The sequence below is a fragment of the Pygocentrus nattereri genome, chromosome 21, assembly GCF_015220715.1.
Source record: "Pygocentrus nattereri isolate fPygNat1 chromosome 21, fPygNat1.pri, whole genome shotgun sequence".
NCBI classification, from domain to species: domain Eukaryota; kingdom Metazoa; phylum Chordata; class Actinopteri; order Characiformes; family Serrasalmidae; genus Pygocentrus; species Pygocentrus nattereri.
This window is the reverse complement of record NC_051231.1, coordinates 18,658,289-18,684,316: the sequence shown is the minus strand read 5'-3', so window position 1 is coordinate 18,684,316 and position 26,028 is coordinate 18,658,289. Positions and strand designations below refer to the sequence as shown.

Sequence of the window (26,028 nt, the reverse complement as noted above, 5' to 3'; positions counted from 1 at the left end):
TTCACTCACCCATCCAAATTATTCCAAATTATTCCAATCACTTCCTTGGTCACAGATGTATAAAACCAAGCACCTAGGCCTGCAGACTGCTTCTACAGACATTAGTGAAAGAATGGGTCTCTCTCAGGAGCACAGTGAATTCCAGCGTGGTACCATGATAGGATGCCACCTGTGCAGGTCCAGTTGTGAAATTTCCTTGCGATTAAATATTCCACAGTTAAATATCAGTGGTATTATAACAGCTTCAACTTTAATGGGAAGGCTTTCCTCAAGGTTTAGGGGTGTGTTTATGGGAATTTTTGGCCATTCTTCCAGAAGCGCATTTGTGAGGTGAGACACTGATGTTAGATGAGAAGGCCTGGGTCATAGTCTCTGCTGCAATTCATCCCAAAGGTGTTCTATTGGGTTGAGGTCAGGACTCTGTGCAGGCCAATCAAGTTCTTCCACACCAAACTCACTCATCCATGTCTGTATGGACCTTGCTATGTGCACTGGTGTGCACTATGTGCACTATGCGCTTCAGCATCTGCTTGACCCCGCTCTGTCATTTAAATGGCCGAGTTGTGGCTGAGTTGCTGTTCCCAATCGCTTCCACTTTGTTATATCTACAATGGGTGGGCCGATATCATATTAAATGAGCGAATACTTTTGGCGATTTGGTGTAATAATAATAATAATAATAATAAATTAAATTTAAAAGCGCCTTTCTTGACACTCAAGGACACTGTACAAAATGTAGGGTTATATATATATTTAAAAAAAAAAAAAAAAAAAAACATCAACAGAGAGAGTAGGCTAATTTGAACAGGTGAGTTTTAAGACTTGATTTGAAAAGAGGAAAAGAGTCAATGTTCCGGATGTCAGGTGGGAGGGAGTTCCAGAGTTTGGGAGCAGAGCGGCTGAAAGCTCTGCACCCCATGGTAGTCAGACAAGCAGAAGGTACAGAGAGATGAATGGAAGAGGAGGATCTGAGCGAGCGAGTAGAAGTTGTGATTTGGAAAAGATTTGACAGATAAGGGGGGGCAAGATTATGTATGGCCTTAAATGTGTGGAGGAGAATTTTGTATTCGATCCTATATTTAACAGGGAGCCAGTGGAGCTGTTGAAGGACAGGTGTAATGTGATGGAATGAAGGAGTTTTAGTGATAATACGGGCAGCTGCATTCTGAACCAGCTGAAGCTTATGGAGGGGTTTATGAGGAAGGCCAAAGAGAAGAGAATTACAGTAGTCAATGTAACAAGATGTAACAAGACTATGAACTAGAATAGATGCAGTAAGGGGGGTGAGGGAAGGGCGTAGACGATTGATGTTACGCAGATGGAAATACGCAGACCGGGTTACATTGCTAATGTGAGAGCGGAAAGATAAACAGTTATCTAAGATGACACCCAAGCTCTTAACCTGAGGTGAGGGGGAGACTAATGTACTGTCAATTTGGATAGAGGAAATATCCACTTTTGATAATGTGGATTTGGAACCACAAAGCAAAATTTCTGTTTTATCACTGTTAAGTTTTAGGAAATTAGAGGTGAACCAGGATTTTATTTCAGATAAACAGTTGGAAAGGGAAGAGGGCGGGAACAAAGTACTTAGTTTACTAGATAGATAGAGCTGGGTGTCATCTGCATAGCAGTGGAAATGGATGTTGAAAGAGCGAAAAATATTGCCAAGGGGCAGAAGGTAAATGATGAAAAGTAGGGGCCCCAGGACAGAGCCCTGGGGTACACCAGAGGAAACAGGGGAAGACTGAGACCTGAAGGATTTGAGTTGAATGAACTGAGTGCGGCCTGAGAGATAGGAATGAAACCAGTCGAGTGCGATATGATTAATGCCAATGGAAGATAGTCTGTTGAGGAGGATAGTATGAGAAATAGTCATTATAATATGAGAAAGTCATTAGTGATCTTAAGAAGAGCCATTTCTGTGCTATGTAGGGGGCGAAAACCAGACTGGAATTGTTCATAGAGACAATTTTCGGATAGGTAGGAATGAATTTGAGTAGCAATAACTTTTTCAAGTATTTTGGAAATGAAAGGGAGGTTAGAAATCGGGCGAAGGTTGTTAAAGTTGTTGGGGTCTGAGCCAGGTTTTTTCAGAATAGGAGTGATAGCAGCCATTTTGAAGGGCGTAGGAACAATTCCACTAGTGAGTGAGGTATGAATAATGGCAGTTATGAGGGGGAGCAGAGAGGAAAGACCATATTTAACTAGCTAGATGTAGTCCCAAATGCCGACATGCCATGGTATCAGTATGGCATATATGTTGGGATACTTTTGGATCAGTAACAGCAGATGTGTGGGTGAAAAAGTACTGGATATCTTCATCAGTCCACAATTCTCATATTGATGTAGTTTTTCCTGTATTCCTGTAGCTTTCACATTTTTAGCTGATTATACTTTTATACATTTTAAGAAAAGAAAAGGCTACATTAAATATTTCTAATTTGATTCTTCTTCATTTCTCCCCTACTGTATTCCATTCTGTCCATCTGTGTAAAATCTTGGCTGATATAACATTTTTAACAGTGAATTTTCAAAATGGGTATTGTTCTTTATTGTCAAAATCAGGAATTTCAAACTTTCATAAAATGGATCATGATCAAATGTAAAAAATATACAAAGAATGTTTTAGATGTGTGTTATTGTTGTGTGACATTCCACAAGACAACAGCTCGTCAGGAGGTTTATTAAATCAGTTTGATCAGAGGCCTGTATATTTAAGCTTAAAGATAGAGTATGTGATTTTGTTGAAACCAGGAAGTGTGAGCTCGTTTTTCAAAAAATCCAAACAAAAAATATGCCAACCCCTACTTTCAACCCTCCTTTCACAGCCACTCCCCTAAAACACATGAATGCACATGGCCTGACTGCAATACAGACATCAACACACATATAAATACAGAGTACATTCAAGATAAACATAACTAGCTAACAAATAACTCCAGTTTTACTAACATTAGTGTTTGACTAATGCATAGTGTAGCTACATAAGTAGCTATGCTATCCCTCATAAACAAAGCAAACAGAAAAATAGCAACATCGGTGTCACTTTCCAGGTCGTTTAACTCTCGCAGGTTTCACCATTGTTAAAAAAACTGCGCTGATGTTCACTGTAGTTTGATGTCTTGCTTTACTTAATTTCATTTTGTTCAAAGCCTTTTCTATTTCTATCTTCTTTTAAGCAGAGCAAGCTGCTGTAGGTATCTGGGTAACCTTTTCTTTTCTTGAATTTTCAGCTGTGTGTGTATAGTCATATGACGAACCCCGTACATAAATAAATATGCCTGTAGAGTGCATGCATATGTGGAAGGGTTGTGAGATAGGTTGGTAGTAATGGACCATCCATTGTGAACAAAATGTGGACCAATGGACCATCCATTGTGAACAGAAGTGACCTCCTTTTATAGATTGTCAACACCAGGGTAGGGCTATTCATACATTTAATCAGTTAATTGCATTTCTAACCATTACAATTATTTGGCAGTATGTTTACGTAACCTTGCTCTCTGCTGTAAAAAATTTCTTAAATTGCACTTTTTTTTGAGCTACCTCAAAAATGTTTTGCAGCTGGATGCATTAAGTTCACCTGACTCCAAACTACGTAAGGTATGAGTGGATCCTGATATGGAGAATCAACAGCTAAAATATGTAATGTCATCTGAAAAATAATCTAAAATTGGTAATCCTAATGTCTTAATAGTCCAGATTTACACTGTACTTTTAATGGTGTAATTGCCCAAGGTGGCAAGGAACTGTCTATTTTGACAAGAAAGGACCACTTGACTGGGATGTAACATAAACAACCACAGACTATTATATGTGTGTAGGGAAGGACGGTTCTTAAAGTGTGACAACAGTAAAAACAAAACTGCACACAACAAAGTAGTTCGGCCATCGATAACCACACAATCTCATTTTTGAGCTATTAAATGCTACAAAGAAAGCTCTTTAATAACTTTTAAATAACTTCACAGAAATTCACATTGGACAGATAAGAAACAGTGCCTTCACACAACTTACAAAATCCCAATAGTGGTAACTACATTATTGGGAGTACACTAGGCAACTTTTTAAATCCTTTTGTTGTGTTTTGTGCTTTTGTGTACACAGAAGAAAATGCATACTGGGGATAAATATAGGCTAGATATTACAATCAGAGCTAGAAAACTATTTTACTATTAACTGGTTGCTGATGTAATATTGTAAATAGAGTGATTATTTGCTTAAACTGTTGCAATTCTTCCCCACCATCTGCCATCCACATGGTGCAGTGCATGCACATTTCTTTACCCCCCCCCCCCCCCCCCCCCGCTCTCTCATTGGCTGTTGCTTGAATAACTCATTTTATTACATTAGTGACCAACTCACATTACAGGACTCATGAATAGTTGAAAATATCAACTATTCTTTTGATTTCCTTTGATTCCTTTACAACTCAATAAGAGGGCTAAAGAGTGATTCATTTCTCCTTTCACACTACCAGACCATTAGCAATTTCAATCGCTCCTGATCAAGCTCCAGACCTGAAAAATCATTTCAGATTGTAAAAAATTGTCAGACGTGGCAAATCAAACTTAAAATCCACCTAAAAATGAAGTGTAGTGTAGGCTGAGCTTTAGATATACAATGCATATCAGATGCTCTGTATATCTCTGTTGGTTAAAACTGCACTTTTCTAGGAACCCAGCAATAATTTTCAGGATGTTTTAAATTTTCTTATTTTCTAGGTGTTTTCCATGACTGAAAAACAATCCTATAAACTGCAGCAATTTGTATGTTGAGAGGTTTCAAGAAAAAAAAAAAACAATTAGTACTTTTAGAGTAGCTATCAGTTAAATGTTCATTATCTAGCTTTGTGTAAACTGTGGTGGATAAAACTTACTATCTCTCCCTTTGGGCCAGCCTCACCCTTGAACCCTGGGATACCAGGATCACCCTAGAAGTAGAAAAAAAGAATAAGGAAACAAAACATAGGTTACTCCTAAGCACATTATCATCTAATCATTTGATGATTATGTGGTCAAGTCAATGCTTAAACAGAATATTTTCAATTGCCAGGATTGTCATTAACAATGCACTGGGATTTTCTTTAGGTACCTAATGGTACCTTTGCTAGCAAGGTCAAAATAAAGAAAAAATATTTCATTTGTAGACACTGTTGTCCTTGAACTACTTCCAGGCTCAACGCTTTTAGAAATTTGTATGACCTGGCTATACATCTGAGAAAAAAAGAATTAACATTTTTTTTTCTGTGTACACTGAGCCATCTCCATCAGAGAAAAGACATAGCAAGAGCCCTTTATTTGTGATTAGTCAACTTGTCTCCCAGTTTTTTTTAAGCAGGTTTAAAGTATTTAAACGTTACATGACGTAAAATACTCCATTTCTTTCACTGAAAACTACAGCGACAAAGATAATTGACTAAAACCAGTAAAGGACGGAAATTAAACATATATATATCTTATAATAATAATAGTCCAGTCAAATAGGGCTTTTGATGTATATAGAATACATACATGCAGGTGTCAATGTAGAGTCTCATGTTTCCACTCCTATTTATCTGATGTTGTTTTCACTAATAATAAGGTGTATCACAATATGAATAAAGCCTGGCAGACTCATTTCTGTGCTTCCTCAAAAATATTTTCATGAAATACACATAAAATGTTTCCCAATAACCTCTTCACACACCCTTCTAGTACTGTGATATGGGTATCTATAACCTGGTCAAGTAGCATCTAATGTAGTTGTCTCCAACCATGTCCCTTGAAAGCTACCCTTCTGTGGAGCGTAGTTCCAACCACAATTTACCACACCCGCTGCAACTAATCAACCTCTTCCCAAGTCCCTGATTGGCTGGATCAGATGTATTAGAGTTAAATAAATGATGGGGCAGCTTACTGGTTACAGGTTGGAACTAAACTCTGCAGTACACTAGCTCTCCAAGAACAGGACTAGAGACCACTGATCTAATGTTTCCAATGGAAAAAAATATACCTCAGGAATGTGCATATCCACTTTATACAAAGTAAAATGTATCTGCATGTAAAATCCAATCTAGCCTGTGTGGATACATTTGGAACTCTAGTCAAATCATTAACCTATGTTTCATATGAGACTGCAAAAAATTAAACCAATTTACAATTCTACAATTCTTTTACATCACACTTGATCAATCTAAATAAAAACTGGAGGAAAGTAGACACGCACAGACTGCCCTTTTGGCCCAAGAGGTCCAGTTGCTCCTTGAGGTCCAGGAGGCCCACGGGGCCCTGGAAAACCAGGGGCTCCAGCAATACCAGGGGCTCCCTATGGGAGGATATGGAGAATGAATACTGCAATGAAGAACAATGCGGTCTCTACAGTGAGCATGCGCTTGAAATATTGTTTTGAAGTTGAAACGTGTGCAAAAGATTAGTATTTTTGTGCTGCATTTCCTTTTGCTGTCACAAAATAGGAGCTTGACTCAGGACATTGTCTTAACAAAGTATTATAAGTGCTCTGCAGAGTTGCTTGTCTATGCTGACTTTATTTTTTCCCACACTTGTGTTAATTAAATAATACTGGATCTCCAGTGCATACCATCTTAACCCACTGATGTTGCAATTCTGGGTTGAGAAATGCACTGATTGAAATGAATGAGTTGTCATGATCATACAAAACTTACTTGATCATCTTGAACTTATGGGCCATTTTCCTGCTGAAATAAACATTTTACAGATGGCCATACTGGGACACCACCAGGGAATGCTCCTGACTTGAATGTTACATTCTGATATTTCACGGCATTTGTATGCTGCCCCACTTTTTTAAGGAGCCTAATTTACAGTGAGAATTCAACCTACACAATTATACCAGCATCAGCCATGTTGACTTGCAGTCTGCCTATCAGCAAAAAAGAGCAGAAACTATAATTAAATGGTTCATTAATGTTACGGTACTTAATTAACAGTAATTTTTGTCAGAATACACATTTTTCTTGTCTTCCAGTGTCTCTCTTAGAAGTCACCCTTAGTTCTCTGATGGCCCCTGGATTGTAAATAATTTAGCTGTGGAATATATCAGCGTTGCACATCATGGCATAATGCCAAAAGAAATATAGAAGATAATGATACTTGCCTTAAGTATCATATATGATAGCTGATAGCTTAGATAGAACTAAGATTGTACTGGCTGTGTTTGAGATACTGTTGCCTGGACATTAAGCCTAAAGGCTAAAGTCTCACTACACAAGACTACATTTTGCAGCATTGAGGTCAGGTCTGCAACTAAATATGATTTTGACTTTTGATTAATTAGTTCATTACAGCTTTGCTTAATTTAATGCTCAGGAAAGAGAAAAGGTGCTGTTAGTAGTGTTGTCAGTAACTAAATATTTCATGTCAAACACAATGCTCTTTTAACATAAAACATCTACTCTGTCTTCTAAATCATATTTGCATTTGACTTTTATCAGGAACAACAGATGCGGTGTCCCTCAAAGACACAGTTTTAATCCTTTTTTAATGTGAAAGGTACAGAAACAATAAAGGAACAATGTATGACTAATCTACAAAATTTACATGGCAGGCTGAGTACTGTAATAGAGCTAGTTTAATTCTACAAGAACTTTACATTGTTCTTCAAATGATTTCTCTTCTAATAATAATACAAAGATTATGTAATTAGTTTGTGTGTCAGTGACATTACATAATCAAACTTCATATCACCAAGCACACAGAAGCAGCTAGGCTATCAGCCATATCAGACAAGCTTTCTCCTAATGCATGCTTATCACTTGTTAAACAGTAATAAACATACACATGGTGCCAGCACTTTCAAAAACATCCTTCCAAAAACAAAGATATCTCTACTCTGGAGAGCACTTTCATTTCAAATTCACTGTCTGTGCTCAGGGACATAAAGGACCATTTTTGCGTGAAAAGCCAAAATGCATGTTTATAAAAATGTCTGTATCCATGAAGATGTGCAAGTCTGTGTTCATTGGCAGACTAGCAACAAAACAGTACAGTTTAGCCATGCAGCTTAGATGAATTCGCCTCATCCCATCCACTGGTGCTTATTTTGCAACACCAAAACAAAGCTTGCTGAAAAGCACATAATGGCATTTGCTATTGGCATATTGCTATAATGCTATTTTAAACTTTTTTCTGCAGTTTTACTATGGTTTAAACAGTTACTCACCATGCTGAGCTTTTACCATTTTCTGCCCTAAATAACTTTTCTTTAGATCCTCATGCATGGTGTTTACACATCTTACAGGAAACATTTAGATGATATTAAGCTGAAGTGTTCTTAAGTTTATTCTGTCTCTGCTATCTTGATCCACCCACTTTCAATCAAGAAATGTAAATGGAGAGTACAAACATCATCAAGCCAACTAATTGAAGATTTATTACCATTTATATTTAATATCAGCATTATCAATAAATGTTCATTAGTTGTTGCATCCCCAGTTGAGAAAATATCCAAGAACACTGGATTGGGATCTGGCGGCCCTTGGACAAAACACTTTACAGAACATGTAGTGTAAAAACACTAATTTAGTCATCATTTTATTTTGACCCATGAAGAAATAATTTACTCACAGCTGATCCTTTGGCCCCAGGAATACCATCAGTGCCAGAGTTACCCTAAACAAATGAGTCATTTTAGACAAAGGCAGTGCTTTCAGGTCATCTGTTCTGGACATGTTTGATGTTTGCTTCATGGTCACTCACTGGAACTCCAGCAGCTCCGGGTGATCCAGGTGTCCCTGACTCTCCGCGGGGTCCCTGAGCTCCCTCAGGTCCTCGAGCACCAGTGGGTCCAGCTTCGCCCTTGAAAATAACAAGAACATGTAGGGTAAAAATACTAATTTAGTCATTAATTTATTTTTACAATCACTGTCTAAAATTTCATATTTGACTACCATCTGAGATTTCAATATTTATGTAACATATTATAGCATTTGAGCTATTAAAGAAGGCACAGCCACCCAGTGTGCAATGCCTCACTAGTACTTCATAATCTAACAGAACACAGCCTGCGAGCAAGCCACATCTTCAGAATAAATCAGTGAATATTTGCTGCAGAACAAATACTCCTAAATTAACAAGCAGAACCTTTTTAAACAGGCTACAATATGCTCTATGTTCTTAATATCTTTACAGTTTTTCTTACAGGACTGTTTATGTATATGTACATGTTTCAAACAGCACACTAATATAGTGTACTTGAATGTGCTCTTTTCCCTCTCAAATATAAAACACACACCAAATACAAAAGCATCATAACAAAACTAAAATCAGCAGGAGAGAATAACTAAAATTCCACTTTTAACATAAACACTTCATTGAGTCATTACAAAAAAATCACTAACAATAAATATAATGACCATGCTTAATACACACAGACATACATAACAGAAAAAAAAACAAACAAAAAAACATAAAATAAAACAAAAAAAGATGGCACCCTGACAGACAGCCACTGTGTTTTGGTTTCTTGTATGTTTGTTTGTTTTACTTGTTGAACTTTCACATGGTATCACAGTTTAACATACTTTTGACCTGAATGAGCTCCTATACATCAGGGGCTTAACACCACAGAATAATTTTCTGTATATATATCCCTAAAGCCTAGCATGAGCCATCTTAGCACAACAACAGCTGGCTGACAAGATTATTGAGGTTGAACAGAAACATTCAGACTCAGACTCTCCTATCATCATCATGGGTGACTTCAACCACACCAGCGTGAGTGTTGGATTACCAAAATATAAACAATTGATCAACTGCCCCTCCAGAGAAGACAAAACAATTGACTACTGCGACAGCACCATCAAGGATGCCCCATTTGGAAACATTGATCATTTCCTCATCCATCTCATCCCTCCCTAAGCACAAATGTTTAAAACCACAAAACTTGAGGTGAAATCAGTGAAAATGTGGTCTCTTGATGCCATAGAGCAGGGGTGTCACAGTAAAAAGGCCACATTAAAAAATCTCAACAAATCCATGGGTCAGAGGAAATTTCTTATTATTGCATTTTTAAGTAATGTTGTGCTATAACCCAAACTGGCCAGTGTTTATTCAAAAAACGTATTAAAAAAACATACACTAGTAGAAGAGATCGAAATATAAAATGGACTTTTGGAAAAGGGTTATAGGAAGAGTGACTGTGATGCATACAAAAGGGCGAAATATGCCCTAAAGAAAGCAGTCAAAACTTCCAAACATAAACGCAGAGAAAAAATTGGAGCAGCAGTTCTCCTCGAATGTATGGAGAGGAATCTGTGTCAAACTGAAAAGCAATTGCTACAGTGCTTCTTTTGCCAACCTGAAATCACAGATAATGCTTTCTTCATTACATTTCTTCTACAGTTATAAAAAGGGCGGTCTGTCCTTTTAGCCCCAGGTAGAAGCTGCCCAGAACTTTAGCCCAGGTTCTTACCCTTCCCTTAATCATTCTTCCCTCATACTCTCACCATTTGTTTTTCAATTACGTTTTTGAACGTTTCAATTAAGTTTTGAATTTGAAATTTTTAGACATACGACTCATGCTTGAATGATGAGTGATCCATATGATAGATCTTTTACATTTCATTTTGGTGCATTTTCTGCATGTTAGTGTTTAAATGCAGTCTTGTGTGTGCATTGCACTGCACTGTTTAGGCTGCATTTCAACAAAGAAAATAAGTTTGAAGTCAAAAAAGTGGTCAAGCAACATAAAAACCTTGTAGTAGAGGTTTTGCCTTGAAGTTTGCCCTTATTCTGCATGTCACCTATGGAAAAGTAATCTTGTGTATTGTATTTCACTATGTTTTCACTGTTATGATTGCATTTTAAATTGCAAATCCATTTACCTTCCATTTCTCATGACAAATAGATCAGTCCTTCTACAGTTATAAAAAGGGGGGGTCTGTCCTTTTAGCTCCAGGTAGAAGCTGCCCAGAACTCTAGCCCAGGTTCTTACCCTTCCAGTGGTGGACAGTAACTAAGTAAATGTAATTTGTTACTGTACTTAAGTAGTTTTTTTCATGTATCTGTACTTTACTTAAGTATTTCCATTTTGGGTGACTTTTTACTTTTACTCCACTACATTATGAGAAATCTGTCATTTCTTTTGGTTTATATGTGCATAAAAGATAACATGTCAAAGTGAAAGAAGCGTGAAGCAAGAACACCAATCAGGACACAGCGGTCACTTTGTTTTGAGATTGTCTTGACCTGTTGGTCATACCGACCCAGTGCAAGCACACGGTTCAACATCAGCGCAGCAGCATAAAACTTTGGGAGCACGCACGTCTACCTAAATGATGGAACTAACCTAACTTTGTGTAAATAAACTACAATATAGAAATATGTACACATATGCAGATGTGACTGTCATGTGTATTTTTTCTGAATTTATACACTTTCATTCTATGCTGAATTAGTTTCAGCTAGTTTATGTTTATGAACAGAGACCTACAGATCAGTACAGTAAAGGAAAACTTATTTGTGAACCTGAGTTGAAAGCAAGTTTTTATTAAACTTGTAACTAAGTTACAAAGTAATCTTAAACTGAAACTTTCCTTGCTTGTAAAAAGGCTTTTAGAGCCACTCGGTTCTACCTGATCAAAACTGTTTGCTTTCTATGTTTTGTGACTCGCAATCACATAATTTTAATAGTGTCAGACTAATTAAAGACATTCTATTAAAAGACTGGTTTACCAGTGACACTGGAGTATTTTCACCTAAAATGAGTTCATGAGGTGAGTCTTGTTATAAAAATGATAACAGGACATCAGAGCCATAATTAATTTTTTAGTACTTTTACTTTTAATACTTAAGTACATTTGAAGGCAATTACTTTTGTACTTTTACTCAAGTTGAGGCCTAGAGTAAGGATTTCTACTTTTAATGGAGTAATATTTTACCTTGGGCATATTTACTTTAACTCAAGTACAAGATTTGTGTACTTCGTCCATCACTGTACCCTTCCCTTAATCAGTCTTCTCTCATACTATCACCATATGTTGAAGGCATGGTTCAAACTTGCAATTTCAGAATTTACTTTTTAACATGCCAATCCTCATGTACTGTTTTTCAGTAAAGATGTCAGGCTTATTGAAAACAACATAATAGAGGTTTCGTTTTTCATTGTGGCACATATTCAGCATGTCACTATAGAAAAGTAATATCATGTGGGGGCTGCATTTCATGTTTTTGTCACGGTGTGTGTGCTGCATTTTGTGTTTTTGTCACGGTAGTGAATGCTTTGCAGTTTGGCACAAATTGCCAAATTGAAACAAATACTCCTCAATCTGTCAAACTATCACAAACTGCAAGCCTAATGCATCAAATGTAGCAGCAGACTTTTTACTCCCAAACCAGCTTAATAACGTTTACTCAAAAACTGAAATACAAAGGACATCTGCCACCTCCCTCCAGTTTGTCTGCTACATGCTGTCAGCAGCCTCTTCACACTCCATCCCCATCTGCTCTCACCCCTACAACACATACGACCTCCACCCCAACATCATCATTAAACTGCTGGTCAGCTGTGTCCTCAGAAAACAGAACAGTAGTAAAGCCCTGATAGTGTCTCACCTGCAATACTTAGGCACTCTTCTGAACAGCTCCTGCTTAAATGACTACAGACCAGTTGCTGTAATCACTGTAGTCATTAAGTGTTTTGAGAGCCTTTTACTTTAGCACCTCAAAGTCATGAGACCCTCCAAGACCCTCTGCAGTTTGTGTATAGATGTAACAGGTCTGTAGATGATGCCATACATCTATATATTCTGCAACACCTGGATGGCCCGTAATTCCCATGTGCTGTTTGTAGGCTTTAGCTTTCACATCATCGTTCCTGTCCTTCTATAGAAAAACTGTAGCAGCTAAATGTCCCCTATCTGTCTGCTTCTGGACCCAGAACTTCTTGTCTTACGGGATATAGTATGTCAGATTGTCTGACCATATTTCAGATGCTTGCCACCTTAGCACTGGTGCTCCACAACACTGTGTGCTCTCTCCCCTGCTCTACTTCTACCCCAATGACTGTACGTCTAGCAGTTATTCTGTTAAATTGATCAAGTTTACAGACAACACTACCCTGGTCGGTCCCATCTTGAACAAGTCTGTGTACTAGAGGGAAGTAACAAGGCTAGTGTCATGGTGCAGAACAAACAACCAGGAGATAAACACACACAATACTGTGGAGATGATGATGGAGACTGAATAAATATTCCCTTAATTAGTAATCAGATAGATTAGATATTGTAATCAATAATCAATAGGTAGTATTGGCTAACAGAGAACATTAACTCTCTCATAAAGGGTAGGCCTTAGTCTGTCAGCATAGGAAATTCTAGACACAGAGAGTCCTGTATGTACTTTTTGACCCAGTGAAGAGAAGGACAAGTTGACCATGAAAGGTAAAGCACATTGGTAAAAACCTGTGGAAACCAGTTTTTGGGAGAGAGTACAACATGCAATGGCCAAACTGATGGGCGAAGAGATGCACCTATTACAGAATAAGCTAATATCAAAATTTGAGAAGTAAGGCAGGGGGATATCAAATTACCCCAGATAAATGCTATATAAACTGTTGTTTGTTGGAACCAAGGGGATAACTGACTCCTTTGCATCTAATGGAAATACACAGTTCCACAGTCAGCAGAGTTATGCGCCAAGTGTAAGCAAACAGTGGAATATGCAGAGAAAATCATTGGCTGTTGGCTCTCCACCCTCAAATATCTTTATATTTCCGGCATTTGGTAGACGCTCTTGTCCAGAGTGACTTACAATTTGCTAATTTTTTACATAGGTAGGCGAAAGTTGTGTTAGTCTTGCCCAAGGACTCTTAGTGGTACAGTGTAGGGTGCTTATCCAGGCAGGGGATGGGATCCCAGTCTCCAGGTTGTTACCCACTACACTACACCAACCACCAACTCTTTACTCATCTAGGATGAAGAAGAGGGCAGGGAAAATCATGCCTGACCCCTCTCACCCCAATCACTGTCTCTTCCAGCAGTTCCCATCTCATCGAGACCAAGAGTCATCAACCAAACTAACTGCCAATTCATCAGGTTCTTTCCCCAGGCCATCCTCCTCCTTAACAAGGACACTTCTAACTTCCTTCTGTTTTAAACAGCTGCACATGCACTTTATTACACACACACTGTAATGTACACAACTGTATGTCACATGCCTTCTGAACCTTCCCACTTATATATATATATATATATATATATATATATATATATATATATATATATATATATATTACTATATTTCAATGGGCCTTATTATCTGGGTTTGTATTTAAAGTCTGCAATGTATTTAGGTTTATAAGTTGACTTTTCACTATTCTATTTAAGTCAAGGAAAAATACATTATAACTTCCTTCTGTCTGCACCCCAGCACATGGTAACGCTAAGTACTTTACAGAATGCTGTTCTCAAGTTTCACCCTCTGGCTCTGCAGCTTTTTTCCATCTGAAGAGCTACCCTGCACCCAGACATTCTTTTACACACTTCAAAAGTTCACTGGGATCTACCAGAAGAGTTTTAAGATTAAACTGGTTTGTTATTATTGCAGCTAAGAATTTCTTGGAGTGCTTGTGAGAAGCTGAAGCAGAAAAGAAAAAAAAACAAGGTGTACATGAAAACAACAAAGATATATAGAGTGTGTGTGTGTGTGTGTGTGTGTGAATGAGAGAGAAAGAGAGAGAAAGAGAGAAAAAGGCAGCAAATACCTTAGCACCTGGGGAACCCGGGAAGCCTGGAGCTCCAGCAGGTCCAACAGGACCCTAAATGAAAAAAGAAATACAAATGACATGCACATGTAACAGTCTAAGCTTCTTTGGATCGAAACTTAAGTCTATCCTTAAGGGAAATGGATATTTATTTAAATCTCTAAGTATTTATAGTTCAAATAAAATACTTACAGGAGGACCAGCAGGGCCAGGTAAGCCATCATTTCCACGACCACCCTGAAAAAGTGGAATTGAACAATAAATCAAATGGAATAAAAAAACAAGATCATTAAGCCACTTTGCAGTCCTCCAGAACTTTTTACAAAACAAGCGGTACTGACTTTAAGTTTAAGATTTAAAGCTAAGTTACTGTGAAATGAATATTTTGTTCTGTTCATCACAAGAAATGATATTAAAAAACATGATGTATTTTCTCACTGTCTAGTTGCATGTGGCAGAGGTTACTGTATGTGTATACACATGAATTACGTGTTGAAAAAAATGCATTTTTGAAGTTTTGAAATTTAAATTTTTAGACATACGGCTCATGCTTAAATGATGAGCTTACTAATCTGCATTGTATAAACAATGTAGACCTGGCAGTTTGCAAGGCGGATCCTACAGCAGCTTAAAAAAGAAATATAAAGTTCTCTTTGATGCAAATCCATAGTAGTATCATAATAGGATAAGGGGACAATTAAGAGTTTTAACAAAGCATGCTTCTTAAAAGGTCCTTACAGCAGCTCCAGAAGGTCCTGGACGTCCTCTTTCACCAGGCAGACCACGTGGACCCTAAGATTTTGAAAGACACAAATCAACACAGGTCACAAAACAAACTCTTCTATATTACAAAACAGAGTTGTGGACGCAAGACATGTAACTTGACCTCGAGTCTGACTGAATACTTTAGTGTGTGTATCTAGACATGTTAATGAACCAGAACAAAGCATAATCAACCAGCCAGAGAGATGGAGAAAGCCTACAAATAGCATAAAGGGGAGAGTTACTTAAACAAAATGAATAAATGAAAATTAGTTATTTGTTTGGACATTGGAGTGATGAACCGCAAAGCCAAAGTACAGACATATTGAAATTATGAAATGTATGACAGCATGAATCTCTGAAATGTTTCTCTTATTTGACATGCGTGAACATAACAGTATTTGATCTTCACTTAAAAAGTATGTATAGATACATGTTATGTAACAGAACAAAAACGATTAACATGCTTCAGCAACTAGTCTTGCCCCCTTAGGTACAAATATCTTTATGTAGGTGTTTCCTATAACTGTCTACCAGTTTCTATAGAAGCCCATTTCTGCCACTGGAGAAAAAAGTATATTGCCATTTAATAAGTGATAATTGTAAAACTTTAAACCATACTAATGAGAATCTGTAGCATCCAGGCTAGAGCAAACTAGCTAATGAACAGTTTCTTCCCAAAGGCAGTCAGCTTCAGAACCAGCTGTGATGTTGTAGGTTGCTCCCCCATTACCATTTCACTCAGCATATCATATCTGCTACAGACAATAAGACTAAGCCACTTTAAAATGGATATATAATCTTCGTAGATAACCCCTTGTTAAATATATGTGAACATAGCAGAGAGCTTTTTTCACATAGGTCCCTCCTGTTTATATTTTGTGTATATTTAATATATTTCAGGTTTAGTATCTGCTTTTAGTATTTTTTACTATGTTTTGTCTGCACTGTTTTTAGTGTGTACTGTATATAATGCTGCGCTGCTGTTGAGTGATTACCTGTGCCTCACCACAAGCATTTCATTTCATGAATGTCCCGATATGTTGGGCAAATGACAAATAATCTTGAAACTTCAGAAGTATGAGATGGTAAGTCATAATTATGAGATCATAAGTCATACCTGTAAAAAGAATGAGCCGCTAATTCATAATTATGAGTATGAGATGTGAAATAATCATTAGCATGAGTTGCTAAGCCATGATATATAAAATCAAAATATGATATTGAGTCTTATCATTATGAGATACTATGTCTAAGTCATAACTATGAGACTCTAAGTCTTAATTGCAAGATTGTAAGTCCTAACTAAGACATAATAAGTCTTTTTAAATGGCTATAGATTTTTTCCAGTGGTAGAAACAGGCTTCCATAAGTTTCATACATCTAGAAAAAGAACATTTTTGCCATGCAGATTTTTTCTAGCTATGCAATGTTTGAAGGGTTTCTTGCATGTACAGCATATTTAAAACCCACCTGCAGCATTTTAATGGGATTCAGATCTGGGCTTTGTCTAGGTCATTACAAAACCCATAGTTTTTTTCCTTTTGAGCCACTCCTTGTTGGAGCCTCTGGTCTGGTTTGCTTTTTGTTATTGGAGCCCAATAACAACTGCTATTGAATGTATAGATCAAAAGAGCTCTCTGCAGCCTTCAGAAAGTAAAATGTAGATGATGTGAGTCTAGGAAGGGGGTTAAAGCGATATCCAAAATATTGGAAATCTGACCACAAAGCAAAGGCCATGTAAGTAGTGCCAAAAATAGAAATGCTTCAGCTAATAATGCTAGTGTTACTGCTGGACATAACGTGATTGCTAGCACTTATACTGTAAATAAGGCAAGTGCAAAAAAAAAAAAAATTATATAAATACAAATTCTCATGTGGCAAACTGCTTCGAGACGCCACATAGGTTCCTCCCAATTAAGGCTGTGTCTGTTCCCCGAATAAAACAAAGCATCAAAAAGCCTCGAAAAGTTTGCTATAGTAACTTGATTAATATCAGACCAGCTATACCAGTTTGCAATGCCCACACCTTTGGTCTAAAACTAGGACTGCTTAACATAAGATCTCTTACATCAAAAGCCGTTGTTGTAAATTACATTAGTACCGATTTTGATGCTCTGTGCCTCAATTTTGATGCTCTGTGCCTTACAGAAACGTGGATTAAATGAATACCTTAGTCTAAATGAAGCCACCCCTACAGGCTACAGCTATGCGCATAGCCCTCTTTTAAGTGGCCAGGGTGGAGGTAAAGCAACCATCCATACTAAAGCTTTAGGCATGAGCCAGAAAGTAGGCTATAAATTCTCTTCTTTGAAGTTCTTCTACTTAATATACTTTATCAAGGAACAAATCCTTTTCACTAATTACAATTTACAGGCCGCCCAGGCCATATTCTCAGTTCTTACAGGAATTCTCTTTCTATCAAGTTTAATAATGTTTACAAGTAAAATAATAATTGTTTATTTAAAGATTTAAATATCCACTTTGGCAATCCTCAAGATGCACTAAGTAAGGCATTTATATATGTCAAAGACTCCATAGGTTTCACCCAAATTATAAAGGGACACACACACTATCACAACCACACTCTGGACTTAAATCTGACCTTTGGTGAAGACATAGATAACTTAGATATTCTCCCCCAGGGCACAGCAGTCTCATCAGTCAGCATTACTTAATCTCATATGAAATTCACTTCAGTGGTAATGTTCATTCATCACGATGTTATCAAGTTAAGCGGACTATAACTTCCTTCGCAGCTGGCAGCTTTATCAGAAACTTTCCGCAATTATTAGCTTCTGTCAGCTGTCCATCTAATCCTACCAAGTTAGATATTATGAGCAAGTTCTTAGAGGATACTTTTCGATCTACTCTAGACAGTGTGGCTCCAATAAAAAGTAAAATAGTAAGGCAGAAAAATATATTTTGTAGAATGTTCATAATCCAGCTTTAAAGTGAAAATGGCGCCTGACAAAACTAGACGTGTTCCAGTTCACCTGGAAAGAGAGCCTTATAGACTATAGAAGAGCACTTGCTACAGCACAGTCAGCCTATCTCTCCTCTCTCATAGAAAACAATAATCCTTGACTACTATTTAGCACAATTTCTAAAATAACAGAGAACAAAACAGTTACTGAACCCCAGATGCCATTAGCCTACAGCAGCAATGATTTTATGAATTTCTTTAGTGATAAAATTGAAAAAAGTAGGCAGAAAATTCAGATCACAATTAAACTCTACAAACGTGCTGCCTTATAAAGCCCGTCTAAATCTTGAGAATATTATAATCACTGCAGATAGGCTGGAATCATTTACCTTACTTCAAGAAAATGAACTAGTTAAAATGATTTCTTCCGCAAAATCTTCTACTTGTATGTTAGACCCGATTGCTACAGGTTTGCTCAAGGAAAGTTTGCCAGAAATAACCAAGCCTATTCTGTCAATAATATACTCCTCTCTTAGCCTTGGACACATCCCAAAAACTCGCAGTAATTAGACAGCTGATTAAGAAATCAAATTATAGACCTATCCCGAATCTCCCCTTTATATCTATGATCTTGGAAAAAGCAGTAGCAAAACAATTATATGTGTTTGTTTGCATAGGAATCATATACAAGAAAAATTTCAGTCTGATTTCAGGCCACATCATAGTGCAGAGCACAGCACTAGTAAAAATTAGAACTTATCGTTTATTATTCTCTGACAAAGGAAATATGTCTTTGCTAGTCATCCTTAATCTTAGTGCGGCGTTTAACACAATAGACCATGCTATCTTACTATATAGACTAGAAAACATTGTAGGGGTAACAGGAATAGCTCTTTCCTGGTTCAGGTCCTACGTCACTGATCGCTATCAATTTGTTAATGTAAATGGTGAATCATCTGTCCTCACAAAAGTAAAGTATGGTGTTACACAAGGCTCTGTTTTAGGACCTATATTATTCACAATATATATGCTACCACTGGGCACCATTATCAGTAAACATGGCATTATCAGTATACACGACAATTTCCACTGCTATGCTGATGACATTCAGTTATATATATCAAGCAAACTGGATGATAAAATTAAACTAAGCAAGATTGAGGACTGTAAAAAACACATTAAAAACTGCATGTCGAGTAACTTTCTCCTAGTTAACTCTGATAAAAACAGAGGTCCTGCTTCTTGGTCCAAAAGCAACTAGAAACAAACTGTGTAATTTTACACTTAAACTTAACAATTTCTCAGTTGCCTCAAGCTCATCTGTAAAAAATCTTGCTCATCTGTTAAAAAAAATAAAAAAACAGAGCCTGATCTTTCCTTTGACGCACATATAACTAATATTATTAGAACAGCCTTCCTGCATCTCCACAATATTGCGAAATTAAACAATACACTGTCTCTACAGGAAGCAGAAAAGTTAGTTCATGCATTTATTACTTCAAGACTAGATTACTGTAATGCCCTGCTGTCTGGATGTCCCAGCAAAAGCCTTAACAAGCTTCAGCTAGTCCAGAACGCTGTGGCCAGAGTCCTCACAAGAACCAGAAAGTGTGACCATATCAGCCCAGTTACAATTCACATTGATTATAAAATTCTATTACTGACATATAAAACTCTAAATGGACTCGCCTCTCAGTACCTGAGTGAACTTCTCTCCACTATATACCATCACGTAGATCATAAGATGCTGGCTTACTACTAGTACCTAGAATTAATTAAGTTACATTAGGTGGGAGAGCCTTCTCATACAAAGCCCCCCCAGCTTTGGAATTATATTCCTGTTAATGACTCAGGCAGTGCCTCAGGTTTTAAGTCTAGGTTAAAAACTTACTTGTATAGTCAAGCCTTTGGTAATTAGTTTTCCCTATCAGATCTAGACCTGACAGAGTCTCTGCTGCTCTGTTAATACTGTATTCTGTGATCAGTCACTCATTACAGAACTAACTCTGTGTTTTTCTTTCCTTTCTTTGCCGAGTTGAACAGCTGCCCATTCTGTGCGTCTGATGCTGTTGCCTCTTCTGCCTTGATCGAGTGCCCACTGCTCTCCAGCATTCTGGACCGGCTTGACCACCATTTAGCTTCTTGCTGTATGACACTGTGCAATCCCGCTTTGTACTACAATACTTTATACAGATACTTTATATAGATGATGGGTTTCCCTTTTGAGTTTTGGTTCCTCTCAGGACTTCTTCCTCTTGCTCTTAGGGAGTTTTCCTTGCCACTGTCACCACTGGCTTGCTCATTTTCCTGGATTTTCTTTTTTTTTTCTTTCAGTAATATAGATTGTTCTGTAAAACTGATTTGTGACAATACCTGTTGTAAAAAGCGTTATATAAATAAACTTTGATTGCTTGCTTGTCTGTTCACATCACATTGTTCCAAAAATCCTGGTCCTTGCCTAGACAGAGAAGCAAACTTCCTATGCTGGTCAAAATTATACAGTCTTTTTCTAATGGTAGACATAAAACTTTTACATTAATGGTGGCAAGAGCTATTTGCAGATCCCGTGATGAAAGCTAATTATTTTTGCATCTTACAGTCTGCTCTTCAATCAACTTTGCTGGTGTAGCCTGGCTTGGACAAATTGGTAGTAGTTTTAAATCTTCTCCACTTATAGAAGATCTTCTGGCAGTAGAATGACTGATTTCCAATATTGTGGATATCGCTTTAAACTCCTTCCCTGACTCATAGTCATCTACAACTGAAGGCCTCTTTTGATCTAGGCATCCAAATACAATTTTTATAAATAAGACAAGTTCCTCCAAGATATTCAAGAATAGTGTTCTTTTCACTGGTACCTGTTCAGGTGCACTGGACTTCATTTAGTTTGAAGTAGTGATATATGTAGGGGTACACTTACTTTTTCCACAGAAGAAAATTGGATTATTTGTTAACTAACTAGCCGCCACTCCAGTTCTCACCCAAGTTACACCATCTTTGACATGTTCATACTCATGTACTTCAAAGTGATAAACCATGTTTATTGTTGTTCGAAAAAAATGTGTCCATTCACTGTAACTATTAAATCAGGTTCAGAGTGGGGAGGTGTCATGGATTTTGAGGGTTGTGGAGCGGGGGTGGCCACTGTCCTTCTTTATGTCTGATGCCTCGCAAAAATAAAGTGGACTATCTCTGATGCAATGGACTAGACAGAAAAGGTGACAGAGGGTCTGTAAGGTTTTAATTTTTATTTGAAATATGACATGAAACATCCATGCCTCAGCCTTGCTAAGCAAGCTAGCATGTGTGTGGCTTGCATGTTTGCATATTTCGTTTTCTGTGCTTTGTGGCATTTTGATGTGAGAGTTATGACTTCCTCACCTGAGGAAGAGTTTTAACCAGTTCAGAATTAACATATCTGAATCTCCAGCAACACTGCCATATAGGTAATTGTTCTACCCATTAATCTGTTTATTTTATATGTTTATTCTATTTGTCCCACAGAATTCTGAAAAAAAAGTAAAAATATTTAAATCAAAGTGGTGGCTTTTCAAGTTCCTCCACATTCACACAAATATCTCAAACTAAAAATTATCTTGGCTCAAAACTCATCAGACAAAGGTTAATTTGGACAAAATTAAATTTACAATTATTTTATTCTACCTCACATTGGAAAAAAAAGATTTTTGATACTGTGAAAAAGAAGATTTGCCACTGTGACTTATTAACTCCTAGCACATATTAGAGATGCTGCCCCAAATACTAAAAACTTATTTTATTAAAAATTTATGTTTTTGAAGAATCACCCAACCATTTATTCGTTTTGAGTGGTAAAACGTACATTCCATAAATTACGTGGGATAATATTATTAGGAGGAGAAAGAAACTAAAATCAATGAGAAAAGCAATATCCCGCAGGGGTGGTTAAATGGTAACTACATATAAAGTATAAAATATACAATAAATAATAACTAATTGTCTCAATGTCCATTCCTTAAGGATCAAATGTTAAATTCTGATAAAATACAATAAAACTAGAAGCATACTTGTCCTAGAGTAATTTCATTGCCGTCCAGCAGGAGTTAAATCACTGAGGAGAAAAAAATTACAGACACCCTCTGATAAACAATCTGAGCTAAGGTAGATGTTTATGGGATAAAATGGCCAGTATGGTTTTGAATCAAAGTCATAAAATATTTCACATTAGAAATGTGAAATATTGAACAATCACTGTGCTTCCTGGGTGGACGGTATTCCCTATATTTGATGAACTGTTTTTTTTTCCTAATAAAAACATTTTGCTGTAAATTTAGATCAATGTACACTTAATGGCTTTCCATTCCACTCTCTCTTACCATTGGACCTGGAGCACCACTCTCACCAGGTGCACCTGCCTCACCCTGTAGAAGAAAAAGAATACAAAGAGAGTGAGAGCAGATTGAAACAAAAAAGCAAGAACTATTTTATGTACATATTTTATTGTGTCCTGTTTAATATTACTTATTTAAAGCACATTTTTATATGGTCCTTTCATCTAATTAATATACCACTAACCTTTCTGCATCTCTTAACAATGACAGTAGCACTGTCATTAGTAGTTATTAGTAGTTATTAGTAGCATAATGGCAACATATTGTTTTTTCATTTAGTTAGAACAAATAAAGCTTCAGGTTGAGTGGATCTACTTTAGGTTTATACCTTAGCACCAGCAGCGCCAGTCTCACCCTTTGCACCATCAAGGCCGTGATACCCCTGTAGAGATAAAATGCAGAAGCAAAGATTCATATTAAATTCTCAGGTAATGTTTTCTATTTTTTTTTCATATGTAGGAAAAAATAATTCTCAAAAAAACACAAACATGAGTGATAAATGAAACAAAAGCTGCTGTAACAAAAATATGCATATTTGTTATCCTACTTTTACCCCATTCATCATTGATCAAAACCCCCACAAGGACCACCACAGAGCAGGTATGATTTAGGTGGTGGATCATTGTCGGTAGTGCAGTGACACTGACCGTGGTGGTATGTTAGCATCTGTTGCACTGGTAAGAGACGATCAGACACAGCAGTGTTGTTGAAGTATTTAAACAGCTCAACATCACTGCTGGACTGAGAATAGTCTACCAAGCAACTACATCCAGCCAACAGCATTTTGTGGGCAGCATCCATTGATGAAGGACTAGAGGATAATGAACACAAACTGTGCAACCAGAGTTAAGCTACTGTCTCAAACTTTACACCTACAAGGTGGAACAAACAACATAGGATTGTCTAATAAAGTGGACAGTGAGTGAACAGTATGTGTTTTGCAGTCCAAATATGCATATTGCTACATAAATGCTACAACCAAGCTAACGCTCCTGCGCATTGAAATGACATGACATGAAATTATGGCTACTATAATAAACTAAAACACTACTGCATATAAACACCAGCTTGTTAAATTATCCGGTACTACTGCCAAAGCAACTCAACTACTACATCTGATAAAGATTAATAGTTTGCAAGGAGTAACTTTAGTGAGGTTGAAGCTCATATGATGTCAGCTCGATGCACAGCTGTGTTAGCTTGAATGTAGCATGTATTACATGCATGTATTACTAAAACCCTATATTTAATTGAAAATAGTACAAAAACAACACATTAAATGTTGAACTGAGAAATTCTATTGTTTTTTATATATGATGCCAGCAACACATTGCAAAAAGTTGGAACAGGGATGTGTTTACGACTGTGTTGCAACATCTCTTCTTTTAACAACACTCTGGAACAGGATTCCCAATGTTATTACTTACATATTATCTCTAAACACAAATGTTTTCAGCACAGATAACCAGGCCTGTTTACTGTCATAACACTTTCTGGTAGAAAAAATTAAGGGATATCCCTTAACCCCCTATGTTAGGTCTACGGAAAGTCTTAAAAGAATAAACCATTGTTTTTATTTTGTTCTAACCTGTTTGGTAAAATTATTTTAGATTTGGACAAATACTCACTCTGTGTCCCTTTATTCCAGGCAGGCCAGGAGTTCCAGGGAATCCACGAGCTCCCTGTGGTAAACGCAAGGAGGATATATATTAAAAAGATCTGAATTTAAAAATCAAAACTCATTCAGGTCTGTTTCTCTTCTTTCCTGCAATAACGTGAAGTTATACCAATCAGCCACCGGTTGATAAAGACAAAGTGCACCATGGCTGTTAAAAAATTCATTAATAAAGTTGTAGTTATCAGCAATGTTGTGACAAACGTACCTGTGGACCAGGAGGGCCACGCTCACCAGATTTGCCAGGTTTGCCAGGTTCTCCCTACAAACAATAATAACAAACAGTTATAGTCATTAAGAATTCCATGACATAGATTGAGCACTGTGTAGAGGCTTTGTTTTTTTATGAGAGTATTCTGAGAAATGGACAGAATGTACTTACACTTGATTCAATTTAGTGAATGTATGCACTGTTGCATGTATACATACAGACTCAAGCAGCAGAATATTGCCTAGTGGATATTTTGTGACAACAGTATTAAAAAAACAGAATGATGGGAATCACATGTGCACACGTTGCACACTCACGCACCTAAAGCTTGAAAAGTGAGGAAGTACAATAATGAAAAATCGTTAAAAATTTTTTACCAGCAGCAGTTTTGAAAAAGAGTGTTTACCGCTTTGGTAACCAACAAAGTCATTAGCAGTCTAAGTTTCAAACAAAATACTACCCATATGCTGAAAACAGTAGCCATTGTATTATGCATACTTGCCGTAAGGCAATTTGCTTTAGATAAGCGTTTTTGAGAAGAACATCTTCTTTTGTTCATGCTGATGTTCTGACATGATTCTGGGCCCAGGCTTTTAATCCACTATGCTGGGTCTGTGCTGTAAAAAGGGGAGCTGTTGTCGCTATCAATGTCTCTTGTGTCCTCTCTTCTGCCGCATCTGATAAAGTTACTTCCGCTGCAACGGTTTGTGGTTTTTCAGTGGCGGGACCTGTCTTTTCAGGATCGCAGATGCTGCAGGCTAGTTTGCGTCAAGTCTATATTTGAGCTAGCTACAGCTAACCCTCTTAGCTTTCAGCCAATAGACATTCAACATACATTTCCAACACACCAAAAATTATAACTGACCTACTAACCTTTTCACACTAACCAATTCTGAACTCACAAAGTGTTTATCATTATAATGGGCTAAAGAGGACTCAGGTTTTTAGTTAAAATATAATATATATTTTTCTGGCCAATCAGCATTACAGCCTAGTGTAGCCTTTGCATTAATCCACCCCTGGTGATCACTTACTCAATTAAGGAACTCCTTTTGAAGAGATTTACAATTATCTCTTTTTAGAGTAGTATGGAAAAACTTGAACTTTGTGTGGACACATTACATATCTTGTAGTGAGAAATTGAAGTAACCATAGAGCAGAACAAAAGACATGAAAGACTGAATATTACCCAAGTAGTTCAAAGAGCAAAAGGACAGTTTTGTGGAAAGAGGAAGACTGTAAAATAATTGAAAGAAACTTGGACTAAGTGCATGTGATAATGTAGAAGTTAAATAATAAATGTTTTAGTAATGCTTTATGAAGCTTAATACTAGAGATATCAAAGAAGAACCTTTTGAGT

General features: G+C 37.1%; 1 protein-coding gene across 3 annotated transcripts in view; it reads right to left on the bottom strand.

Annotated features, from left to right (window-relative positions):
• Positions 1–26,028, bottom strand: part of col2a1b (collagen, type II, alpha 1b) — a 134,750-nt gene that overhangs the window by 82,157 nt on the left and 26,565 nt on the right. For all 3 annotated transcript variants that reach the window (XM_037532212.1, XM_017719154.2, XM_017719155.2), the window contains 11 exons: positions 24,666–24,719; positions 24,411–24,464; positions 23,111–23,164; positions 22,768–22,812; positions 15,463–15,516; positions 14,917–14,961; positions 14,725–14,778; positions 8,721–8,819; positions 8,589–8,633; positions 6,211–6,309; positions 4,883–4,936 (listed from right to left, as the gene is read on the bottom strand). In XM_037532212.1, the coding sequence (XP_037388109.1) occupies positions 4,883–4,936; positions 6,211–6,309; positions 8,589–8,633; positions 8,721–8,819; positions 14,725–14,778; positions 14,917–14,961; positions 15,463–15,516; positions 22,768–22,812; positions 23,111–23,164; positions 24,411–24,464; positions 24,666–24,719 (657 nt within the window). The remainder of the gene's footprint in view (positions 1–4,882; positions 4,937–6,210; positions 6,310–8,588; positions 8,634–8,720; positions 8,820–14,724; positions 14,779–14,916; positions 14,962–15,462; positions 15,517–22,767; positions 22,813–23,110; positions 23,165–24,410; positions 24,465–24,665; positions 24,720–26,028) is intronic.